Source organism: Papaver somniferum, unplaced genomic scaffold, assembly GCF_003573695.1.
Source record: "Papaver somniferum cultivar HN1 unplaced genomic scaffold, ASM357369v1 unplaced-scaffold_47, whole genome shotgun sequence".
NCBI lineage: Eukaryota > Viridiplantae > Streptophyta > Magnoliopsida > Ranunculales > Papaveraceae > Papaver > Papaver somniferum.
This window is the reverse complement of record NW_020647304.1, coordinates 1,299,208-1,326,110: the sequence shown is the minus strand read 5'-3', so window position 1 is coordinate 1,326,110 and position 26,903 is coordinate 1,299,208. Positions and strand designations below refer to the sequence as shown.

At 36.0% G+C, this 26,903-nt stretch overlaps 2 protein-coding genes across 2 annotated transcripts; both read left to right on the top strand.

Annotated features, from left to right (window-relative positions):
* Positions 1-6,247: 6,247 nt before the first annotated feature.
* LOC113342772 (putative PAP-specific phosphatase, mitochondrial) lies at positions 6,248-11,364 on the top strand. The gene is made up of 10 exons (XM_026587204.1): positions 6,248-6,275; positions 7,245-7,419; positions 7,502-7,592; positions 7,676-7,778; positions 7,893-8,104; positions 8,199-8,258; positions 9,222-9,613; positions 10,347-10,425; positions 10,532-10,582; positions 11,069-11,364. Exons 1-10 carry the CDS (start codon positions 6,248-6,250, stop codon positions 11,216-11,218), a joined length of 1,341 nt encoding a protein of 446 aa, XP_026442989.1. The 3' UTR covers positions 11,219-11,364.
* Positions 11,365-22,868: 11,504 nt separating this feature from the next.
* On the top strand, positions 22,869-24,550 carry LOC113342740 (transcription factor MYB102-like). Its single transcript, XM_026587184.1, has 3 exons — positions 22,869-23,114; positions 23,208-23,337; positions 23,460-24,550. Exons 1-3 carry the CDS (start codon positions 22,982-22,984, stop codon positions 24,307-24,309), a joined length of 1,113 nt encoding a protein of 370 aa, XP_026442969.1. The 5' UTR covers positions 22,869-22,981; the 3' UTR covers positions 24,310-24,550.
* The last annotated feature ends 2,353 nt before the right edge of the window (positions 24,551-26,903 follow it).

Here is a 26,903-nt window from a genome sequence, read left to right as displayed (position 1 = left end):
TTCAGTTTTCTTTTTTTTTAAGGAGGAGAGGGACACCCAAGTATTTCTCATCAAGAGACATTCTTTTAATCACGAGGATATTAGATATTTTTTTTTTAACATTAGTAGGTACCTTAGCACTGAAAGCAATTGTCGATTTCTCAAAGTTCACAGCTTTTCCTAAACATTTACTGAATTGGTCAATTAAAGAAGCTAAATTTCTAGTATATCTAGCTCTAGCTTTAATGAAAATCAGACAGTCATCAGCAAAAAACAAATGAGAAACAGAAGGACAATGCTTATTAACCTTAAAACCATGTATGAGATTATCCTTTTCAGCTTGAGTCAAACCCCTATATAAATCTTCCATACAAAGAATGAACAGGTAAGGAGACAAAGGATCTCCTTGTCTTAAACCTCTTTGAGGGTAATAAACTTTACCAGGAGCACCATTCAAAAAAATAGAGGTAGAGACAGTTAAAATACATTGATTAATCATGTTATACCAATCATTGGAGAAATCAAGTTTCTTTAACTATCTAGAATAAAAGACCACTCAATTCTGTCAAATGCCTTTGACATGTCTAGTTTGATAGCTACACAACCATCTTGGGCTTTTGTCTTTTTCATAGAGTGAATTAATTCATGGGCAATAACAATGTTATCATGTATTAACCTACCAGAGATAAAAGCAGTTTGAGATGGAGAAATTATCTTATCAATCACACATTTCAATCTAGAAGTAAGCAGTTTAGAAATTATTTTATAAGTTACATTGCACAAACTTATAGGTCTAAAATCTATAGCACCCTTGGGGTAGTTGTTTTTAGGAATTAAAGTAGTAAAGTTGTGGTTCAATTGCTTCAAGATATGATGAGAGTAAAAGAAAGATTGCACCATTTTGACTACTTCAGGTCCTACTGTGTCCCACATCAACTGGTAGAAGCCAGGGGGAAACCATCAGGACCTGGAGTAGTCCAAGGTTTCATAGCAAAGACAATTTGTTTAATTTCCTCACAAGAAGGAACAACAGTCAGCATATTATTATCCTGATCAGAGATACAAGCATTTATGTTACTAAGAAAAGAGTTAGAACAGGGGGGATGAGAAGTCCTACTCATGTAACTAAAATGTCTAAGTATTCTTCCTCAATATCCTTCCTCTCATCTAACCAAAGCCCTAGATTGTTCTGCAGGGACTCAATCTGTGTTCTTTGTCTCCTAAAATTTTCTTTTTGATGGAAATAAGATGTGTTTCTGTCATCTAGCAACATGGCTTCTTCCTTGCCTCTTTGTTTCCAAAAGTATTCTTCCACATCATACCAGTATTTTAAATCCCTAGTCAAATCAGTTATTTTATCAGCATCTTGGTTATTATTGTTTCTAGTAAGATAAGACAACTGAGATTCTAAGTTGGCAATCTGAGTACTAATATTCCCAAAGTGATGATAATTCCAATTTCTAAGTTCAATCTTGGTATGGTGAAGGTGATTTGCAAGTTTAAAGGCATCAGAGCCATTCGTAGTACATTTCCATTCAGTTTTAATAAGTTCAGCACAAGTGGGATCTCTAAACCAGACTCTATTTACTCTAAAAGGCCTCTTGGTACTACACTCCATTTTACTAGTTACTAGAATAATAGGACAATGATCACTACCTAAAACAATAAGATGATATAAATCAGCGTGAGGATAAAGATCATTCCAATCGTAGAAAATTAAAACCCTGTCTAGCCTTTCAAGTATGAGCTCATTACCGCTCCTCATATTAGACCAAGTAAAAGGATTATCTATGTAAGGCATACTTCTAAGACCATAATTGAACAATAAAGCATTGTTATCATCAAACTCATTTTGGTTGGGAAGATTACCACCTTCTTTTTCACTACTGTTAAGAGTGAAATTAAGATATCCTATGACTATCCAAGGATTGTTATTACTTTGTCTAATATGACTTAGGTGGGTCCATTGTATATCCTTGTCATTGTCATTCAAAGCACCATACAAGCAAGTCAGCAAGGAGCTGGAATTTTGACTATCTAATTTTACTATACAGTTTATCATGTTAAGCTGCATATCAATTATCTTAAGATCAATTCCATCCTTCCAGAGTAAGCACAGACCACCAGAAAGGCCGATAGGGTTTAGGTAGGTGATATTTGAATCTTTTAAGGAGAAAGCTCATTCTTTTTTGTTGATTTTTGGTTTCAGTTAAGAAGATAATGTCTGGGTTTTGGGATCTAATGAGCATGTGAAGATGATTTCTAGTGTCTTTATTTCCGAAACCACAAACATTCTAAGATAAAACCTTCATGATTGAGAAATAATTTAAAAAACTAATGCAAGCTTTATCAGATTCAAGCAGAAAAAATAGATTGTAAAAGGATTTTGTGGGAAATACCTTATGCTCTCCTGTTGTGCATTTGGATTGTTTTTCCTCTGTTGTGATTCTTTTTGTAGTTGTTAGATCCAGTTGTTCCTTGTCATGAGAACCATCAATATCTGTGACATTGGTTCTTTCTTGAGCATTTGTTGTTCTTAGACTTTTACCCAATCTGCCAGACACATCCCCTTCATCTTCTTGAACTGATTGATCTACCCTTGAGATTAGAAGAATACCATCCTTTGGAGGGACAAACAGAGTTTTCTTTGATTCCTTCTTCTTTTGTACCATAGGGATAATCTCAGAACCACTTGCTTCATTAAGCAACTTTTTCCCAGCAGTATTTTGCACACCCAAGAAGTAGGGTTGATTATGAGCTTTGACAAGGAAGTCAGTAGCTGCTTTACAGGCACCTGTGGTATGCTTTATGATGTAGCAGCTGGGGCAGATGTTATGTGGCTGCTTCTCATAGAAAAACTTGATCCACCTTGTGTATCTTGCAATAGTCTTTGCCATGACTCCTCTCCTTAGGGGATTATTAATGTCAAGGAAAACACACACCTTAACTCCCTCCTTATCAACTGGAATAGCATCTTATGGTTCAATAGCTACTACCTTTCCCAATAGTTTTCCAATTTTTGTTACAGAGATCACATTCATATGCTCTGGAAGTAATTTCTTGAGTTTGATCCAGAAACATTGATGGTTCCAATCTAGATCTTTGTAAATGACTTCAGAGGTATAATCATGAAGAATGACCAAGTAGCTGTTAAGACTCCATGGTCTGGTAATAATTTTCTTTTTCATCTCCTCTTCTTTAAACTTGAACACCATGATGTTTTTCTCAATCTCCACCACTTTTACCTCACCTTCAAGGATGAAATGTCAAGTGAACTTAATATGGTGTTCAACTGCTTTGAACCCCATAGATCCTTCCTCCATTATAATCATGCCAATGAGACAGTTATTCCAATCAACAGTCACTTTGTTGAGTTCTTCTTCTGATACTTGAAGTTGCATATCATTATCCTCATCTAATTCCAGAGCAGCAAGCCTGAATCTTTCTGCCAGATCAGTAACATTTTCTCCATTGGTAGTTGCCATGATTCTTTTGGTATTGTTATTGAAACTTTCTCCACTTTGAATTAGGGTACAATCTTTATACTTATGGATACTCAACCTAAGATTATTAGGGTTTTCAATATCAGTTAAGGAAACTCCTAGCCGAGATATTTAGTGAGGAGATATAAACTGATTGTGGCAAATCTTCATACTTACGGGAACAAAATATGTGACTAGTAAGACAAGGAGAAGAATTAGGATTCTGTTACCAAACTTATCTCTGTGTTTTTGAAATTCAAATTTCCTTTTCTTCTGCCTTTTCTTTCTTTGAATTTTCAACTTGGAACTGGATCGGTACCAACTCAGTTTGTGGCTCTCATGATATTGGAACAATGGACATAACTGTGCTTCAAAAAGCAACTGAACTAACAGAGAAAACGCTTTAATCACAACTTCAAAGAAGGCAAACGCCATTGAGGAGAGAACAACCTGTAAACACAATAGAGGAGAAATTAGGTTGACTAGAAAACCATTTTTCAAATTGGAATAAGAAATAAAATTAAAACAATAAAAGGAGTTAGAATTTAGAGAGAGAGAGAGAGATCTATTGAAAGATTAGTGAACAAAATTGAAAAAATCATGCCGAGATTGAAAACGAAATCATAGACTGTGGTAATGGAATAAAGATACTGAATCGAAATTGCAGACTATTTTTGCTGAGTCAGAGTCGCCGATTCAGGTAGGTAACGCCTCCATTTAAAACCATTCCAAAATCCGCATTTTACAACTCAAAGTGGAATAATAAAAAATAACAACAGAAAGAAAAATAAGGAATGTCTGTTTATTTGATGCTGGATCCAGAAGCTCTTATTTCCCATTGGTCTAAATTTTCTCAAAAAATTCTATTGGTCTGAATATTTTCTGGTGGAGGCCAAAAAGTCAAAAAATAGAGTTTTGTTCAAATTTTAATCACAGTAGAAGAAATTCACCTGAAATCATATTGTTAATTAATATACAATAAGACGAGTTTTTACGAGATCTTCAAACTCTAATTCCAAAGCGGAGACTGCATATCAATCTCAAGCTAGTATGAGAGTCCACTTCTACCCAACGAGGCCATCCCCTACAATGGCCCTTGAACTCTAGTCCTCCCGTAAGAACGATTTTTTGGGGACCATGGTTTTTTTGGGGACCATGGTTTTATTTTGGGGAAAGAATTTAGAAGTAAATCTAGGTCACCCCTTATATAGATATTTATATTAATATCTAAATTACCCTCTTGATTAATTTTGGGTGATGATTAGTTAGTGTTAATAATAGTTAGTGTAATGATTAGTGAGATGATTAAGTTAAAGATAATTACTGAGATTAAAAAATCAGATGTTTTTTTTTTAAAGAAGTAGAATTATTGAGAGAGTAAAGTTAGAAAAGATGAATAAGGAAAACATGAAAAACGATGGATTTTACCAACCACAACCGGAGGAAAGGTATTTGGGTACCCAGGTATGCTTCAAACTTAGATAATGTTGGTTGAATTGCTCCAAACTTTCAAAAAAAATGAAATTTTTTATGTAGATTTAGGCCAGTTCGGTTATCATATGTCAAGAACATGTAACCGAACACACCTGAAAGTGTAGTTCGGTTACGTTTTCCAAACACGCAGCTTACCGAACTCGCTCGTTAATGGAGGTTTTGATCGTAAAGTGTAATGTTCGGTTACCTAGGATAAAATGGTAAGTAACTGAACTTTGAACTTAACAATTCATTCGGGTACATCTTGTGTGTTCGGTTAGTTCGCAAACTTCAACGCAACCAAGTTCCCAACCGAACTGCAGGTTAAAAGTAACCTAGTGTTAGAAGTTCGGTTGGTTCGCAAACTTCAACATATTTTGCGAATCAACCGAACTGGGCTTATATATGCATATATCCAATTAGGCAAACGTTCGGTTACTACGAAATTTATTTCTTGATGAATTAGGTAGAGTTCGGTTACGAAGTTTTAAAGGTATAGTTCGGTTACAAAGAAAACTTAACATTTTTGCGAACGAACCGAACTTGTGGACTTCTCATTATTTTCGTAAACTAAAGTCCGGTGATATCCTTATTTTGCGAAGGAACCAAACTTATGGATTTGTGTTTTTCTAATACAAGGAGTTCCGTTAAAAGTATTTTTTTTGCAAATCAACCGAACTCTGAGTTCGGTTAAGAAAAAATTAATTCGTGATAACCGAACTTTTCTCTGAAAAAACCCTCCATTAAACCTCTCTGCAACTTCCATTTTCAAATCATTTTAATGATTACTTCTCATTTATTCAACCAAAAACGAATGACAAGTAATGGGTTTGTGAGAATATCTTTGTTAATGTTTTAAATTAAACTATATATATATAGTGGTGGTGGTGGTTGGTGGTGGTGGTAATCGGAGGAGGTGGTGGTGATAATCGGACGAGGTGGTGGTGGTAATCGGCGGTGGTGGGCGGTGGTGGTGGTGGTAATCGGTGGTTGGTGGTGATGATAATCGGCGGTGGTGGTGGTGGTAATCGGCGATGGTGGGAGGTGGTGGTGGGAAGAGTTGGTGGTTATATATATAGGTGGTTATTAGGTTGGTTTAAAATTAAATTAGGTTAGTCATTTCAATGCTTTAGAACACCCCTTATAACTATAGGGAAGGTGGCCTAATAAAACCATGATCCTCAAAAAAAAAGGGCTTTTTAATAAAGTGGCCACCTTTTCGACACATAATTAAGAAAGTGGCCGTTTTTTTGAATCTTTTTATAAAATAGCCGAGATAGAATTTTTCCGTCCCGTTTTTAAAAAAAACAGTAATGGCAGTTAAGTTAACACGAGTCAAGGGTATTTTAGACCTTTTATAACCTAGTCAATCCGCGACTCGGCCGTGTTAGAGAAAAGCACTCATCTTCTTCTTCTATTCTTCTCCTGTAATTTTTCATTTCCATGGAACGCTAGAAAATCATTGAAATCAAACCAAATTGAACAGAAATCCAATGAATGATTACCCAAAATTTGTCTACGTCTCCCGAATTAACCTTTCTTAATTGAAAAAAAAAATCATCTAAGAAATGAACAATTATGAACCCTTACTCGAAACCAACAAGAACCCATCTCTAAATTCTTCAAAAGCCCTCAATTCATCTCTTTTAATTCGTCTCTGGATTTAATTCGTTTCATAATCTCAAATCAACATCATCCCATATGTTCTTCTTTTTATAAGAATTGCAGCAGAGCTTCTTCCCAAACCCGTGACCATATTCATCATCATGACCTCAATCTTCTTCTTAATCTTGATTCACTAGAGCATCGAATCCCCATATTCAGAATCTCTCCATCAAATCCTTCGATTCCCCCAAGATATGAGATCGATTCGACAGCAGAAACAACAATTCTTTACTTTTTTCTCGAACTAACAACAACCCAAGCTTAAATCGGAAGTCTAGAGACCACCAGACCCGATCGACTTCACTTACTCTTCTCTCAATTCTCTGTCGGTTCCTCGATCTGGTTTGGGGTAATAATAGCAGCAACTGCTGTTCTTTCTTTTCATCTCATTTTAAGGGAACTGGAACAATGAATGAATGAGATTAACACATCTCTCGATTTAGGATATGATAGTAATTTCAGCACAAAAATTGACTAAGTCCGCTTGTTGGACCATTTCGGTGGGACCAGGTGAAAAACTTAACGGAAAGACCAGTTTATAAAAGTTTTAAATTTTTTGGCTGGCTTATTAAATATATGGATGGAAGCTGGTCAATTTATTAATTTGCAAAAAACATGGTCCCTAAAAAATCGTTCTCCCGTAAGGCCAATGTACAAGGACCAAACGGTCCAAGCCTCTTTTCTTCACTCACTCTTCAGCATTCTCCTTGGATATCTTGCGCTCTTCTTCTTCTTCTCAATTTTCTCTGCTTCGATTCACAAAACCTAATTACTCTTCCCCAATTCGAAAATCCTCGCATATCCTGACTCTGAGTGTCAGGTATTTGTTCTTCATTAAAACCAATCGGCATTGAATTAAGGTTCCCCGAGAAATTTTGATCTTAAGAAATCTGAGTTTTCAGGTCAAGTTCATTTCCTCAGAAAGGAAAGTATCACAGAGAGCTTCAAGCTGCAGTGGACGTTGTTGAGAAAGCTTGTCGTCTTTGTGTTGATGTAAGATTTTTTCATTTCTGTTGAGATTTCTTTGAATAATTTGGTGTTAGAATTCCTAAATTTGGGCTCTTGAAATCAATTAGGTCAAGAAATCATTGTTATCTAGTGATGAAAGGATTCTCGAAAAGAATGATCAAACACCTGTTACTGTAGCGGATTTTGGAGTTCAAGCTCTAATTAGCTTGGGTAATTTCAACTATGAAGACTCAATTTTTTTATTTTTTTTGCTTTAGGATTCAGAAATCGGAAAAATTTGTTGTCTACTGTGTAAGGTTTTTCTGAAATGTGTTTGTTTGACAGAGCTTGGTAGATTGTTTCCTTCAATTCCATTGGTGGCAGAAGAGGACTCATCATTCTTGACATCGAACACTGTAGTGGATTCTATTGTGAATACTGTAATAGATAAATCAGATTCAACCGAGAAACCATTAACTCGGGATGTTGTTTTACAAGCGATTGATAGAGGGGGGAAGGATGGGTTTACTTTTGGAGATAAGCCTGCTACGTATTGGGTGAGTGTAACCTTAGTGTAGGTGGTTCACTATTGAGATTTCAGTAACTTCCTATTGCTTATTGAGTTGGATAATAATGTTATGATTTTTACAGGTGCTTGATCCGATTGATGGTACGCGTGGGTTTTTGAAAGGTAGCGAGGCTTTATATGTGGTATGTTTTACTTGATAGTTATTCTTTTTTTAATTTTGGCATTTGTGTGTGAAAAGCCTTTTCCGAATTGGGAAATATTGATTGGAATACAGAATGTATTATTGTTAGTTAAGTTGCAATTCTACAAAATGAGAGATGGTGCAATGACTTAGTGAACATTACATTGTGCACTACTATCAAAAGAGAAGCACAATACAATTTTTCAATATGCCACAATTAATGGATAAATGTATTACCTTGAGCATGAAAACAAAACATGATGAAATTTTAAAAGTTTTCTATGGCTAGCAGGAAATCAAGTAACTCCATCATTTTTGGTCATTAATCTTGTCCGATTTCAAATCATCAGATACATACCCTCTCTTTGCCGCATAACCTCCTGGAAACTTAATGCTGCAACACACATATTGGTCTGCAATATATAAAACAACTGGAAATGCTGCAGTTTTAAGGCCTATGAATAGTTGTTACTTTTAACATGCCCGCTCCTCTGTATCACAAAGTTTCACAACTACATACAAGGCCTTAGGTTGCATAAGCCACCTCCTAGGCACCACAAGTGGGAATTTTGGTGCTTAGGCGCCTTGGCAGGGCAAGGCGCTGCCTTTATCTAGAGATCTTTTTGAAGACCCAATTAACCAGCATAAACTCTAATTATAACACTTTGGCCTTCATTTTGATATTGAGCTCACTTCATTTACTTAAATTAAGGCCCCAAACATTTGTGTTTTGAGTAATATATCGCCTAAGTTAGGTTTTCTAGTCTGAAAACATTGTGTGAACTATGTCGCGGCTCTGTATTTTATACCCAAAGCCGTGCCATACATTGCCTAAAACAACAGCATATTTAGAGTTGGGAAATTCATTGCTCGAAAACAATCCATAAATCTTTTATTTTTCTATTGTCAGTGTTCAGTTTCATGGTTTCCTTTGATTGTCTAAGGAAGTATTCCCAGAATTCAGGTAGGCTTGGCTCTTGTTGTGGAAGGAGAGGTTACTTTAGGAGTTATGGGCTTCCCTAACTGGCTGGGAGATTCTTCCACCAAATCTTCCAATCAAGACCAGACAGACAAATCTGGTCTACCATCTGGATCAGGGACTATTATGGCGGCCCATGTTGGTTGTGGAACTTGGATGAAGAGTTTATCAGATATTCTGGGTGACATGGTTGGTGCGCAGAGCAGTTGGAGCAGATGTTATGTCGACAAAAGTTGCTTGGTGCGTGAGGCTAGATTTTGTATTTCTGAAAGTCAGACCTGGGAATCGTTGCCACTATCTACTCTGTACAGTGCAACCACTAATTCTGATAGTCTTGGGGATAAACAAGTTCTTCTTGTGCCGACTTGTTGCGGAAGGTTTACTCTTAATCCATATCAGTGGATCTCACCTTATTTTGCTTGCATCTAAATAAAATATGACGGGTTCCCTATGCGAGGTAGCACTCATCCGGAGTTTAGTTTTGAATTTAACTGCTTACATTTTTGGATTGATAAAGGAGGAAAAAAAGACCCAAGATTGGACAAATTAGTTATCAATACAGTGCATTAATATTTCCAAACTATGACCAGTCGCAATTCTTGATCAAAGCATAGCTAGACCATGTGTTACAGTTACAAGTGTGCATTCATCTAAGAATATTTTGATGTTGTAGGGTTCACTTTAAACACACTAATTTAACTAAGCAGTGTAAAAGGAGATTCCAAAAAGTGCTAGGTTCTTAATGTTTATATGGGTTTTAGAAGTTAGAGCAGTGAGTAATTAGCCCTTTTTTACGTTTATCAAACACCATAATTTGATTCTCTGATGTTGGCACAGTTTTTTAGGATACTTGAATGACTGTAAAGGAGTCTTCAAAATGTTGAAGGTTCTTAACTCTTATCTGGGTTTTTAAAGTTAGTGTGCAGTGTGTAATTTTTCATTTCTTATGCCTATAAGGATTGCACGAACACGGTAGTTTGATTCTCTGATGTTGATACAGTTTTTTGGGATACTTGCATGCCGCTGTTGTCTGTTTTTTTTCTTTCTTAGAGCTCGACATCATTTCCCAGCTAAAGATTTGCATATCTCATACATCCTTCTTGTTTGCAGCCTTTGTAAGTACTTAATGGTGGCATCAGGTAGGGCTTCAGTGTTTATTTATCAAGCAAAGGCAGAAAAGTCTGTCAAGGTTAGTTACAGAAAGAGTTATTTAATCAGTTTTTCTAATAGACTAGCAATCAACAATACTGTTTGGTAATTTGAACTGATGATTCTGTCACAATTCTGCAACATAGTCTTGGGATCATGCTGTTGGAATAATATGTGTAAACGAAGCAGGGGGGCAGGTACACTCTCTTCTTGCTATCTCCTTATGCCTTAACTTCAATTCATTTAAGTGAGTATCTATATATGTACTTAATTTAATTTAATTTCTTTAGGGTGTGAAATCTGGTGTAGCTGTTAATTTTCCTCTGGTCTGTGCACCATGATTTGAAGAGTGTCTGCGTAAATGACTACACATACAAACAAAAGATAAAAAATGGTTGGATTGAATTTTATATATGTGGTTATCCGTCGGGATCTGATGTCTACATGAATAATAAGAATCTAGTTATTACATTTATTTGACATATAGGTCAAATTGTCAAAAATTGTTGCCAGCACCAATATGTTAGCAAGAAAAGAAAAAGAAAATAAACTGAATCTGAACCTCTCATGCTTTCCGCTTATTACCAAAGTCATGATCAGATCTGGTACAATTGTTAAATTTTATCCTTCTTTCAAAATTATAGGGATCTCATGATTTCGGGTAACTAACCATTTCTAAACAGGTCACTGACTGGACGGGAAGGAAGCTTGACCTTGCTGAAGATCAGATTGAGAGGAGGCTCATCTTTCCTTCTGGTGGTGTGCTTATAACAAATGGTAACGTGCATAATGAAATCCTAGAGGTTATCTCCTCCGTTTTGCCAGTCATTTGATTGAATCTTTTCTTTGTGCTCATTTTTTCATCTCATTATTTTATACATGCTGCTGTCAGCATCTGTATGTATAATTATTATGCACCCAGCCCTATTTATACATTACATAACCCTTGACTTTCTAGTTGCTGTCTATCATTTTTCGGTATATGCGTGATCTTAGGAATGCAGTACCTCATCCCATATCGTTACCATCTTGCATGCAAGTAGTGCAGACAGGTAATGCCAAGTGGTCCAAGTCCTAGATGATCTTCCTTTTATTCTCAACTCTCCTGTGGGTGAGCCGGCAAGTTGACTGGCCAAACAGTTGATTATCTCACTGTGCTATTGGGATATCTAGTAATGTGGTAAATCATTCCAGCGCTTAATCTTACTTGATGCAGAATTTAGAAAAAGCTTTTGTTCTGTGATTTGCTTAATCCATGTTTTTGAGATTGAGAAGCTCCCTAATTCCTATAGCGTTTGTGCAGAAACCTGTTTACAAGCCTTGTGGCAGACCCATAGCTTAGAGCTCAGCGACTTGACCACAGCCAGAAGTTGGAATAAATATATATAGACTAACACACTCTACAAAGGCCCATTTCGACCCAAGTTGCCTTTTTTCCTTGGCTATACCTTGTGATGATTCTAATGAATGTTGCAGCTTATTCAGTGGACAGACTCACACACATGCGCCAAAGCAAACATTTTTAATATCCCTGCTGAAAATTTAAACTGTCATGTCCTTGATTCTATCTGACTATGCGTGTAATTAATTATTGTGATTACTTAATTATCTTAGTTAATCAGATATCTTAACAAAACCCGATACGTAATCTTGGTACACGTAATTACCGTGATTCATCGTCCTATCTTTAGAGACTTGTACATCAATTGATTTGATGAAAATGAACGATCTTATTAATATTAGAAATAATTATGCTGTTCCTTTCTTCTCCATGTTTTCATGTGTAATATTTTTAGTTTATCTTGTTGGATCCAATTCATCCATTCAGATTTGTATGACTGCAAGAAAAATTTCAAATGTTAATGGAGTAGTTAAATAATACATTGACTCTTTTCACCATCATGACATCCCTGAATCTTTTCGTATCTATTATAAGCCCTGAAAGGGACAGTAATTCTGGTTTGGTTTGTAGAACAACATACAGATTCATTGTAGATAATCTACCAGGTGTGTCGAATTATTAAGAATTGCTTATGGTCAGTTTCTCGGACCAATAGGTGTTTGAATGGCTTAGTTAAACAATTCACAACCAAAACCCCTAAATTATGTACCAAATCAGCTTTTAGCCAAAAGGGGGATATATCTATTTTTTAAGCATAAGGCTTGACTAATTTGCAAAAAATTTGCTTCCCTGATTTGGAGTAGGGAGACATCTCAATCACAAGAACTGCTGTCCAAAACTTATTTCTTAGTTGCATGAGTCCAGAAATGGAGGACATAGGGAAGTATTATTACTGGTTAGCGATTAGCCGATTATCCCTTTATTGCCCAACACCTCATTTTGTGGCGTTGTAAGTCGGAAAAATCTTTGTTTTCACACTGCATTTCAATTTTCTACGTAGGAATATGAAAGACATACAATCAATTTATATTACCTGGTAATCTTTCTCAATTTCAATTTCTTTTTGTAAGTATCGTCACAACTCACTACCAACCCACCTCTAGATTGGCTATTAAAAAAGATCTACTAGATCATTAATAATGTAGCAGTGCAGTAAGAAATTATTTTCTGCTTAATACAAAAGGTAATATGTTTGATTTAGCAAATGATCTTGATATTCTGATTTTAAGATTCAAGTTACTGAATGTTTATAACTTCCAATTACCACAATCCAAATTAAATTATATCATTTTTGTTTGTTTGAGAGAGTTGGATATTCTTGGAAGATCCCTACATCTAGATTCCTAACTTGTTTACCCTAATTAGCTACTAGCATTATGGACATATCTTAATTATCTTGATTATGCATCACCCGCAACCACGTACATCAGGACTTAGCACAGCACTCGAATACAATGCATATAACAGATTTTTCTAGACTAACCATGGGTTACTGCCAAGTGTCCTAATTGGTCCATTGTTTATTAGAGCCACAAACTCATCACATATCCCTAATCCAGAGTCACAATCCCTGTAGATACTGTGAGATTGTTAATTTGAAGAAGGGACTTAATATATTTGCATGGCTGAGATAAAAAAATGTATAATACTTTGTCTCTATCTATACATTCCTGGTTTAGATAATGAAAATCAAAACATTTGAAATTATTCACTACTGTTGGTTGGAGATATATACAATATTAATACATACAGATAGATTACATTATATAATCTACTCTGATTAAATTTGTATAAACTATTGAATGAACGTCAACTCTTCTCTTAAATTTTGTCATAACTTTCTCAATAATCCATGGATGTTGGACCAGTAATTTCCGTAAACAGTATCAAAACATGATTCTATTATTTTATGTAATTACCCAAAGTAGTAGCTATTTTCTTGTCATAAAACAGTGAGACAAGAACCCCTAGACTATGGTTTTGGGTAAATAAATTGATTACATCAGTATATATAAGTTAAGCTTTGAGTTGTTTAGGGTTCACAGACCCGCATGGATGGATATTCATGCGCACCCTTGCATAGACACAGGCAAAAATACATGCATCGCGATAATACAAGCTTACTAGTCTGATCAAAAAAAAAAAAAAGAAAAAAAAAAAAAGGTTTACTAGGAAAATGAACTTTGAAAGCGCGATACATCGCAAATAAGTGGTATGCTTCCGATGTGCTATATATAATATCATTAGTTAATCAAGACATGCATGCGTGTTGAGTATCTTGTGCATACGGAGAGTGGAAAACTTTCTGAGATCTCCATGCTTGTTAGGTTGGTGTATCTAGTTTACCTTATATTATCTAGGATCATGAAATGTATACATCTCTAGGTTCTCTACTATTTCTATACGCTGTATGGATCATGCATGCAAGGTAGTAGAGGGGGGATGGGTGAGAGTTCAAAGCAAACAAGCAACAGGGAAAGATTATCTCATGTCATGGTCAGATCGGTGTTACATATGATGAAACAAACCAAAATAGGAATCAACGTAGTTGAGTAAAATATTATTTGACCAAAGATTGTAGTCGTTAAAGGTTGATACAAGTCGGTACATGCATAACACAAGTAAAATTATAGAGTTAGCAGTTTTTCTTTCTATGGTTTCAGTCTCTCCAAAAAAATCCCGTTCTCATTAAGATACTTTGTGGCTCGTTGTGGTCAACAAGAGATGGAATTTAAGCCAGCGTACAACGATAGAAACTAGTCATTCAGTTCAGCGATGAATAAATGATATGTAAGACCAGTTGCAGTAAAATCAATTAAGGATGCAAGTCAAAGCTCAGTTGTTTTTACATTACTGCTTTTTCCTTTTGCACACCAGATTTTCTCCCTAGGGAAATTGAATAACACTTCTATTTGGCTTACAGCTGCAGTATAGTCAATAAATATCAAAGTAGAGCACAAATTCCGTTCAAACTCAGAATGGCCGAGTAGCAACTTGTTCTCATCCAACGTACATAGCAAAAAAACTGCGAAAATAACAGAATTCGGAGAACTTACATGACTGTACAAAAATATCTTAATCACTTGCTGTTGTTAAATCCATCCGATTAAATTTTTATATACTATAAAAATGAACAGTTGAAAACATCCTGCAATTCACCCGTCAATGTGCCGTAACCTCTCTCTAACCATTAAAAGATCAAAGGTTTAACACTCACCTCACTCTCACAAATTTTTAGGAAAATCTAAAAAGAAAAGGCAAAATATGTGGGATTGGATGCTTGTGATTTTAAGGATAGGTCTTTCCCGCTATTTCCCAAAGGGCGTGTGGTCCTAAGATGGAAGTTAGAGTAGGGCCATTGGGGAACATGTCTTAAAAGATGAGGTGGCATAAGTATTTTTAGGTTGTGGTCCCTACTCTAAATAAACACATTAGCGCCACGTAGCAAGACAAATCCAACGTCATTTAAAAATAAAAAGTTGGTAATTAAATAAATTAAAGAGTACTGATTTGTGATTAAAAAAAGAGGCAGAATGAATGAAAATCTGAGATATAAAATAAGCGAATTATTAGCAGAGCGGTCGGGCCACATCGTTGGAGTATGTGGCCCATCTTATTTGTTTGACACGTTTTAAAAAGTGTTAGTTTTTTTGTTATTTCGGGAATTCCGAGTGGACTACCTTTTAAAGAACTAACTTTTCTTATTTTTTTAGATAAAAAATAAGAGTTCTTTTTTGTTTAAAACTAATTTAATATACGTGTAAATAAACAAAGAGGGGCCACGTACTTAAACGATGTGGCGTGACCACATCATATCCCGGGCGAATTATTAGGCTTGATCTTTTATTGTTGATAAGAACATCGACATAAATTATTAATTATCATATATTTTCTTTGTCTAAAGCCGAGAATTCAAATGACGGTGTACAGTAACCTAGTACGTGGTCTTGCTAGTTGATTTGATTGGCTGTAGAAGATTTGATGGGATCCTATTACAATATTGTACAATATTTAGTTCAGAAAATCTTCCGAAAGTTACTACATGCATTACGCCATTTCTTCTGGGCCTCGGATTTTCCCTTGAGAAATTTTTGATCTAGGAGGAAAGAATATTATTCAGATCCCTGACCACCTTCAATGTATAGACGGATTATCTATTAAATATTTTATCAACGTGGCTCATCTCTTGTCCATGATGCTTCAAAAAAAAATAATCTCATGTCCATCGGAAGGGAAAATTAGGTATGAACATGTAGGAATAGTTAATCCTGCTTGCCAATTGAGTCTGAAGTTGTGGATAATCGCTAACACGAATGTTTCGTGACAATCTAATATCATCTTATATTTAAAAGAAATGTTAAGCTAAATGTCTTTCAAAGGCTGAACAAATTAGATTTTATCATAATAGGATATTGTGCTAATGAATTTTGAGCTCTGGTTATGTATCGGTATCGTCATCCAAAACCAGGTTTTTTAATTCTCTATACGTATATAAAGACATCAAGAATCCAAGAACTAAGGTTTTGATGGATGATGTATGGTGTTGGAAGCTGGATGTCAAGGATGGTGATAAAGAACCAAAGGAGAATTAGAAATACTTCAATTACATCCTGAAACGACAAGGTAAGAAGATGAAGGTTTTATATATATCCAAAAGCTTGAGTACAAGACCGGATATCCCGTAGTCTAAATAGGCCAAATACGCCTTTACAGGTCTGGTAACGAGATTATGCTAAATTAATATCTTTCCTAACATACAAGATTCTAATTAACTACCGTATATACAATAATATACATGAGAATCCCTTAATACCCCCTCAAGTTGGAGCATGGAGATCACGAATGCCCAACTTACGAAGAAGAAGCTCAAACCGAGGACGTCCAAGCGCTTTGGTGAAGATATCTGCAAGTTGAGCCATTGTGCGAACATGAGAAGTGATAGTAGCACCAGCTTGAATTTGATCGCGTACATAGTGACAATCAATCTCAATGTGTTTGGTGCGCTCATGAAAAACAAGATTAGCAGCAATATGAAGCGCGGATTGACTGTCACAGTAAAGACGCATAGGCTGAGAGTGAGACACACCAAGAGATTTCAATAACGCCTTGAGCCAAGTGAGCTCACTGCAAGTATGATCCATAGAACGATACTCAGCTTCAGCCGAAGAACGCGATGCTGCTTCTTTGTCTTCCAAGATATAGGTGAGCCTCCCAAAAATATGAAATAACCGGTAAGAGAACGACGACTAAGGGGGCAAGAGGCCCAATCAGTGTCACAATAAGAAGTAAGTTGAAGAGCAATGTCTTTACGTAAAAAAATCCCTTGACCCGGATGACTCTTAAGATAACGAAGAACTCAAAGAGCAGCTTCCCAATGTGCAACTCGAGGAGATTACATGAATTGAGCTAATATGCGCACCGAATAACACAATTTAGGACGCGTGATGGTCAAATAAATCAAACGTCCAATAAGTCGACGATACTGAGATGAATCTGAATACAAAGTTCCGTCATATAGAGCCAAATGATGATGTTGATTAATAGGTGAAGAAGCTGGTTTCGCTCCAAGAAATCCAGTTTCAGAAAGTATATCCAAGGTATATTTTCGTTGAGATAAAAATAAACCATCACTACCTCGAGATATTTCAATACCAAGAAAATACATGAGAATCCCTTAATAACAAGATGGAAAAGTTATTGTTAATACCGCAATTATGAATATTAATGTGAATTTGACTGGAAGATATTTTTCTTTACAAGATCGAGTACCACTTGCTAATACTCTCACAGATGCACAATGAGAAGCAATTGTGAATATGTTTAATTTTTCGAATAAGGATGGTTCGAAGGAAAATATTTCTAGTAAGTGGATACTTGATACAGAGGCTTCAAGGCATATGACAGGAAGGAAAGAGTTTTTGTGTACAACATATCAAATAGGGTTTTCTTCGGTAAAACTTCCGAACGGCACATACACAATTTCCCCATGTGAAGGAACTGTGGTGCTTGGAGACAATATGAGATTATATCGTGTTTTATATGTTCCTGATCTTCAATGTAACTTAATTTCGTTAGCATGTTTAATTAAATATCTGAAATGTATTGTGACTTTGACTGATAAGTTGTGTGTGATACAGGACCGCACTACGAGGACGCTGATTGGTGTAGGAAATGAACGAGGTGGGGTCTATATATTTCACAGTGGGGCGCATATTATGGAAAATCGAGTTACTACTGGTGAAGATTATTACTTATGGCATAGGCGTTTGGGTCATCCTTCTAATAAGATTATTTCTTTGCTTCCTGGTATGAACAAAGTTGATTGTCAGAAGTTTCTCAATGAACCATGTGATACTTGTTTTAAGGCTAAACAAACTCGTGCTAGTTTCCATATTAGTGAGAATAAATCTAATGACATCTTCAGTTTAGTTCATTGTGATGTGTGGGGTGTGTATCGTACTTCATCTTCTTGTGGTGCACACTATTTTCTTACGATAGCTGATGATTATTCTCGTTGTGTTTGGGTTTATTTGATGGCACATAAAAGAGGTGGTGAAGATTTTTCAGAATTTCTGTTCTATGGCAAAGACACAATTTAATAGACAAGTTAAGCAGGTTTGCAGTGATAATGGTACGTAATTTCGTCCATTGATTCCATATTTTTCTGAACAAAGAATAGAATTTCAAACCTCATGTGTGGATACAACACAGCAAAATGGGCGAGTGGAACACAAACATCGTCATTCAAGCAAATTTACCTCTTCGGTTTTGGGGTGGGTGCATCCTAACCGCTGCTTATATTATTAATCGCACGCCTACTACCTTGCTCAACGGGAAATCTCCTTATGAACTTTTCCATGGAAAGCCTCTCATTTATAATCTTATTCGGGTATTTGGATGTTTGTGTTATGCAAGTGTTGTGCTTCGTGATCGTAATAAGTTTAATCCACGAAATCGGAAATGTATCTTTGTTGGTTATTCTTGTGGAAGAAAGGGTTGACGATTATTTGACTTGGAAACGAAACAATTCTTTATATATCGGAATATGGTTTTCTTTGAAAGTATATTTCCTTACCGGGTTGTTTCTTCCGATAATAACAATAATAATGAAGATAACAATAGTGAAGAATGCCAAGTGGAGTTGGAGCACCCTACAAAACAGTTAGATGTTTTAATGTCTGATACAGCTACCGTGAGTCTGGCGGATAGGGGGAGTAACATAGTACATACAGGTTTGCAGACAGTGTCAGGTAGGGGGAGTACCATACACTGTGCTGATTCCCTGAAAGTACCACGTGGAGGCACAGAACAAGAAAGGAATCAGAATGTGGAGGTTCGAAATTTTGCTGATTCAAAAATTGGGGGTTCAAAACGTGACAGTAGACAGTACGTGGAAGTTCAGATTTGTACTGACTCTGAGACACGTGGGACGTCACCGAGCGTGACAGAAAACTCTTCACCTCGAGCTTCCGCAAATGTAAATGAGTCACAGGTGACTGGTTAATCTTTAGCGGGATCAGATGATGGACGACTCTTATCTAACGACTCCCAAAATGTGTCTGTTCCGTTACCTGCTACAGAAAGTCATACAGCTGTAAGTGATACTTCTGATACCACTGTTACAAGAAGTGCACGATCCCGTGTTACGAATACACGATTAAAGGACTATGTGTGCAATAATATTGAAGCAATAGACCCTAGCTCCTCCACTCCACACTCGTCAACGATCTCAGGTATGTCTTATTCCATAACTAATTATGTTTTTTCTGCTAATTTTTCTGCTGATCATACTCGGTTTTTGGCGGCCATTACCACTCTTAAAGAACCTACTAGCTATGCTGAAGCCGTGCGTCTTCCATGTTGGCGTGTAGCTATGTCTAAAGAAATTGGCGCTCTTGATAAGAATGACACGTTATCCATTACTGATTTACCACCAGGGAAAAAGGCTATTGGATGTGGTTTACAAAATTGAATATAATTATGATGGCAGTGTCGAAAGGTATAAAGCTCGATTGGTTGTTCTTGGTAATAGACAGGTTGAAGAGGTTGACTACCATGAAACCTTTGCTCCCGTAGCCAAAATGGTTTTGGTCAGAACTTTTTTGGCAGTCGCAGTGGCTCAAGATTGGGAGTTACATCAAACGGATGTTCACAATGCCTTTCGACATGGGATCTTGATGAGGCAGTATATATGCAACTTCCTCCAGGTTATTCGACTACTTCTTCGAGCAAAGTATGTCGTCTTCATAAATCTTTTTGTATGGTCTTCGTCAAGCTCCACGTAATTGGTTTGCTAAGCTTGCAAGTGCTCTTAAGACTTTTGGATTTATACGTCTTATGTTGATTACTCTCTATTTACTCTACGACGAGGTGAGAATTCCATTAATGTACTTGTCTATGTTGATGATTTGATTATTGTTGGGAATAATTCCGCTGCTATTGCTATTTTGAAGGCATACTTAAGTCGGTGCTTCCATATGAAAGTTTGTGGTCCTCTCAAGTATTTTCTTGGTATTGAAATATCTCGAGGTAGTGATGGTTTATTAGCAAGTGGTACTCGACCTTGTAACGAAAGATAGCTTCCAGTCGAATTCACATCAATATTCAATAACTTGTCCATCTTGTTCATAATTATCGCCATTCAATTTCACTTTATTACTTACATCCTTCAAATAATACGGGTATGATGTTTTCTCCCGTAAAATTGAACCAAATTTAGTTTATCATTAAAAGTAGATTCTTCCCCAGCCATGACGCTAAAAGAGAGATTAACTTCTTATTTTCAATTATTCAAATTATTTCGATTCTGGCTCAGATGCCATGAAACGACAAGGTAAAAAAATGATGATTTTGTATATATCCACAAGCTTGAGTACAAGACCGGATATCCCTTAGTCTAAATAGGCCTAATACGCCTTTACAAATATGGTGACAAGATTATGCTAAATTAAAATCTTTCCTGACATACAAGATTCTAATTAACTATCGTATATACAACAATATACATGAGAATCCCTTAATACATCCGCTACCTGTCTTTACTAAAAGTGTATATGCATGCACGTACAATTATGGATGATCTGTTTTTAACAATTACTCCCTCCGTTCTTTTTTAATAGGCCAGTTTTGTTTTTAGCGAAATTTAAGGAAATTAAGAGAACTAATCATTGAAAATGGTCTTCATGACACTTGTCAATAAAAGAAGTGAAGTGAAATGGTCCCATGACACTTGTTAGCAAAAGAAGTAAAGTGAAGTGGTCCACATGACACTTGTCATCAAAAGAAGTTAAGAGAAAAGTGGTCCCAAAAAATTAAAATAACATTTGACTTTCCCAATTAGGAAACTGGCCTATTTTTTGAAACTTTTATTTATAAAAACTGGTCTATTAAAAAAGAATGGAGGGAGTATTATATATATTTCTCTGCGATAATTTGCATTTTGCTATTACTAATCGTGTGACATGAATCAATATCTTGACTAATTAATAAATTGGTTAACTAATCTGGTTAGTACTTATCGCCTCTTCACCACTAATTCATTTAAGCATTCGTATATAAATTAGTTAACTTTGTACCTAAAATAATACCTACAATCATATATGGTATAGACTAGCCAGCGTTGCCTACACATCAATAGTTAAGTCCAACCTAACTGTACTACATGGTTTCAAATTCTTCCGGAAAGCTGCATTACGCCATTTCCTCTACGAACCTAGCTACGATCAATGTATACATGGTAGCCTTAGCCTAGCCAGCTATTGAACGTGTGACATTAAGAATCAAATCAACGTTTAACTAATTTTGATAACTTATCACTTTTGACCACTACAGTACTTCACTTAATTATATGGTACCTATGAGCATATATAGTAGCCTAGCAAACCATTACCAAACATCATTATGTATATGTGGTGCAAATTCAACCTAGTTATAAAATCAAAAGAGATATAGGGTGAAAGTTGCAAAAGTTTGGCGTAAAAGTCCCTCCATTAGGTATTGTTCGTGACAGATACTACCTCATGAAGAGCGTTGTTAGCATAGTCGCCAAACTAAGGCCCTAGTAGATTATATAGTCACCACTACTTTGAATCGTTCTAATTCCGTGTTAAAAACAACGGACTTAACTTAACTGACTTCGAAAACCGATTTTCAAGGATGTGATTGTTCGAGCTTATTCATTACTACAGTGTCTAGGTCATTCTCAAACAATTTTAGGAAGTTCAATTACTGAAATAACTTATTAGGAATCATTAGCAGTTCGGCACCAACCACATCTACAGGTGAAAATACTTTTTAAGAACATGATATTATTTTTCTGAATTCTAGACTCTGAAGCCATAAGATGAGTCGATCAAGCCGAGTACTTAAAGTTGGCGGGTTATTAGCTAGCAAGCCATACAGAAACAACGCCGTCATAAAAGGCATCAGCAAAACACGGTTTTTGAAAGAAGAAAGAAAAGGGGGTACGTGTCCTAATACTGTCAAAGACCTGAGTCCTGACAGCTACGTAATGTGAATCCAGAATGAGTTGGAGAAAACAATTTTGGGTGTGGATTTTCTGCAAATAATTTCAACTTATATTGATGACATCCCCCAAAGGTGTTAAGCTTTTCAGAAAATGATTTTACTATTCTTCAGAAAATTTACAGAAAAAAAAAGTATTGATTTTAACTGCAGTAAGAAAACTTTAATCATTAAGAGAGGCAAATAGAATGCCATAAGATTACCCTACGTTGATTAAAACTACAAAATTCTTCAAAGACGCAATGTTAATTAAACTCCTGCCATTTGTGGGCATACCGTGTGTTTATGGTGTTCAAACGAGGTGTGTCCTGAACTACTCTTCAAAAATTTTGTTTTTGTTTTTACTTACAACAAAACGTTTTGGTAAGAAAAAGTTAATAATTAAAAAGAGCAATCATGTAAAGGGGCGAGAGATTTTCATGATCCCCTAAAGGTGAGACACGTACACTAGTATGATAAAATAAGGCCGGCACCGAATCCCTTTGACTTCTTCATCATTACTTCATCACTTCCTCCTTTATCTCTGTGTTTTCACTACTATTTATAGCTCATCCATCTCTCTTCCAACTCTCATTGTCAATATCAGTTCTCTCTTTAATTTTGAGTCTTCAAAAAAGAGAAAAACAAACATTATTCGGAACAACTACTACTTACTGTGATTAAAATCATCATGGGAAGAACACCTTGTTGTGATAAGAATGGTTTAAAGAAAGGGCCATGGACAGCTGAAGAAGATCAGAAGCTTGTCGAATATATACAAAAACATGGTCATGGTAGCTGGAGAACCCTTCCAAAAAATGCTGGTATGAATTTTTTTTTCAGCTTATTATTTTCATTTCTTTTGTTATATAGAGCATGAGTTTTGACGATTTTTTTTTTGTTGGATTGTTTTTTAGGTCTTCAAAGATGTGGAAAGAGCTGTCGTCTCCGATGGACTAACTATCTAAGACCTGATATCAAGAGAGGAAGGTTTTCGTTTGAAGAAGAAGAAACCATCATTCAGTTACATAGTGTTTTAGGCAACAAGTAAGTAGTACTTTCTCGTCCTTTAAAGAGTGATACTTTTGTTGCAGAATACTGTACACGGATGTTCCCTGCTACTATGTGGTTTATTTGGTTCTAACTTCCAAAATGGTTGTTACTTTCAGATGGTCTGCAATTGCTGCTAGATTACCGGGAAGAACCGATAATGAAATCAAGAACTACTGGAATACTCACATTCGAAAGAGACTATTGAGGATGGGAATAGACCCAGTTACTCATAGTCCACGTCTCGATCTTTTAGATCTCTCTTCGATACTTAACTCATCTCTATACAACAATTCATCTCGACTGAATATCTCAAGATTACTCGGGCTTGACCAACCTCTATCCAATCACCCAGACCTTCTAAGATTAGCTGCAACTCTCTTTTCATCTCAACGTGATGATCAGAACTCGAATCTCGTCTTACCAAATCTTCAAGAATACCAGTATTCCAATTCACATATCCAAGAACAGAATCAAAACCAGTTCCAGAACCTCCATCAACTAGAAAACTGCACTACATCAACCACAACTACTACTACTCCTTTCTCAAATATCGAAACTCAACTTTTACATGCCAATGTAGAACAATTTCAAGCAAACCCTACAAATTTTCCTAGTCAACAACCTTTAGAATGGGAAGAGAATGTGCAGACGATGCATGGTGCTAATATGATAGATAGTTTGGTTTCATTACCAGATTATAGTTTCTATTCTGGTTCAGATCAATCTTCAATCATCGACCCTCTATCCTATAACTCAAATTTCAACTCAGTAAGCAGTTCCACTGATCAGAGTTTTAATTTTACTTCCGTCTTATCCACACCTTCGTCTAGTCCACCCCCTTTGAACTCTTATTCCTCAACATATGTCACCAGTAGTACTGAAGATGAACGAGAGAGTTACTGCAGCAATATTAATGTTATGAAGTTCGAAATCCCTGATATTTTCGGTGTAAACGAGTTCATGTAATCAAGTTATAGTCCGGAAAAGATTGGAGATTGTCATTTACAAAAGATCAGTGTTTTTTTTTTTGATCGGTAAATTATATATGGTGTAGGCATGTCGTCGAGATTTTAACCTCAGGTTGTGAATATCACCATCTAATGACTTCGCCAGTATCTACTAGAAATGCATCTGTAATAGAGATTAGTACTATTGATTCTGTAAGATAATTTTGTGTTAATTAATAAAATCCGTATTTTTTAATTAAGAATTTGTTGGTTGCATATTCCTAATTGAGAACAGCTTACCACAAATATACTGTATCAAGCTTTCCTCTTTTGTTTTCTCATGGGAATCTGGAATAAAATATGCATTATTAATCTTGTCTCTCGATGTTTTATAATTTGTTGATTGAAGATTATGTCCTTATTATTGTTATTAGAAGATTATTGTCTAACCAGTAACCACTACCATCAAATACAGTGTAAATTCAATTTTAGTCAAACGGATAGGAAAGCATGAGTATGGGTCCAAGGGTACGTACGTACCTGCTGTCATTTAAGGGACCATGCATTACTTATGAATGAAATAATCCGTTTGCTACAAACCAAAAGTATCTTTGTGTTCATACACATAATTTCTTTATTTCTTTTCCACTATTCTTGACTGGAGAACCTGCTGCGACAAGTTTCTTGCCGGATTTTGATTAACTTAATCAACCGCAATACTTAATTTTGGTAGGAGATAAAAATCTGGGATTCGATAAGGAGCTCAAGAGTCTAATTAACCTGAAAAAAGACTTGTCAATTAACACAGAGTTGATCAAGGCTTACTGTTTGCAGAAACCCGGAGGACCTAGTTGACCGATATCGGACCATTGATCTCAGTACACAGAACCACAGGTAGCCTTTCTTGAGTCTAACACATGAAATTTCAATCAAGAGGATGCGTAACAGGTGTGACACATTTGGGTCATTTCAGTTGTCATGCTTAATTCTCAGTTGTCACTTTTGTGTACACTTCTGTGAAGATTGTTAATTTGACGTTTTATTTTATAGTGTTGTAAATGATAATCTTATATACCACCTTGCGTTAACAATCACATCTTTCGTTATATAACTCTCATAGTTAGCTCAAAAATTGAGATTGAAATGTGATTTAAACACTGGTTAGCTAGAGAGTGTGCATAAGTCAGACACTGTTTGGTTATCTTCTTTATAAGACGCGTAAGTTGTTTACAGCTTCATGTCATGTTTTTGTTTTACACTAATTTGTTCCGTGTTCTGGTGAATCATGTTTGTCTCTAAGCCATATGCCGACTGAGCATAACTTAAAACCTTCTAGATGAAAAGGGTGTGTTAACTTCATAAACAGATTTGTTCCTAGAGTTGTTTCAATTATTGGAGGATCATTAACTAATCATCTTAGTGAACAGCCGTTGGATCTGACCATGATGAACTATTTTGACTTTGAATCTGCTAAACAGGCGGACACGTACCCTAAACTTGATTAATACATTCACGTGTTAGTAAAGCAAAAATATGGGAAGTTCTTCTTTTAACTTTTTGGTTATTGGGTACGTGTTGGAATGGCAGAGGTCCACTCGAGGATTGGAGGCTAGCTAGGGACCACATCTAAAAGAGATGGGATTACCCCTTTTTGTCTTGTTTGGAAGAAATCTTGGCATGTCTCTTGTGGAAAGTTTAACCATTGAATGCGATGAAAGTCAATGCCTTAATTGGGAAACTTTGTTAGTCAGCATTGTTATGCCATTGTACTGTTCGTACATGAGGTTAACAGGGTTTAAGAGGCAGATTCGAGGGTACTGTAGCTCAGTGGCTTTCCCTTAACCGGAAGGAAGTCAGGATTCAGAAGCCACGATAATGGTCGGTGGTATTGTAATTAGAGGTGATTCGTATCCGGTGGCGGAGCCAAGAAATTGGAAAGGGGGGTTAATTTTTTTTCTGCCGAACAATGAGTTTGTTGCGGCCGCAGGCCGCAAAATTTTTTTAGCCGATTAGCACCTAGGCAACAAAAATTTTCCTCTTTTAGGCCCCTGATGACTAGTTAGTAAACATTTTAACTTGTAAGCACCAAATAGACAATTAACGATATGAAATACTTACTTAGATTACCAAATACTGCAATTATACTTCTCTTGATTGTTGATTATATTGAAGTAGAGAAGGGAAAAATAGTTAAACACGTGGTTGGGCTAGGACGCGGGGCACTTGGTCTCTTGACAGACTTGGTGGACTAAATTGGTTTGGCAGGTGGATTAAATACAATTTTTATCAAGACTAAAGGGTAAACTCCCGTACTTGAGATGATTTTTATTTTTATCGGCTATTTTAAAGTTCTTACTAAATTTAGATCCTACTCCTTATAGTAGTGCAATCATTTCTATAGTCTTCACCAAGTCTAAAAATTACTTCTGACTTAGTATTTAAACATCGTGAATCCAAATTTGTTTTTACAAACTCTTGTTTAGTTACAGACCAGCTAGAATCAAATATTTAAAGATTATAGTATCACGTAGACATATTAAAACAAAACAAAAACAAATTACAATAATTATAGGGACTGAATTTTTGTAATTAAATTTTGGAATCATTATATGC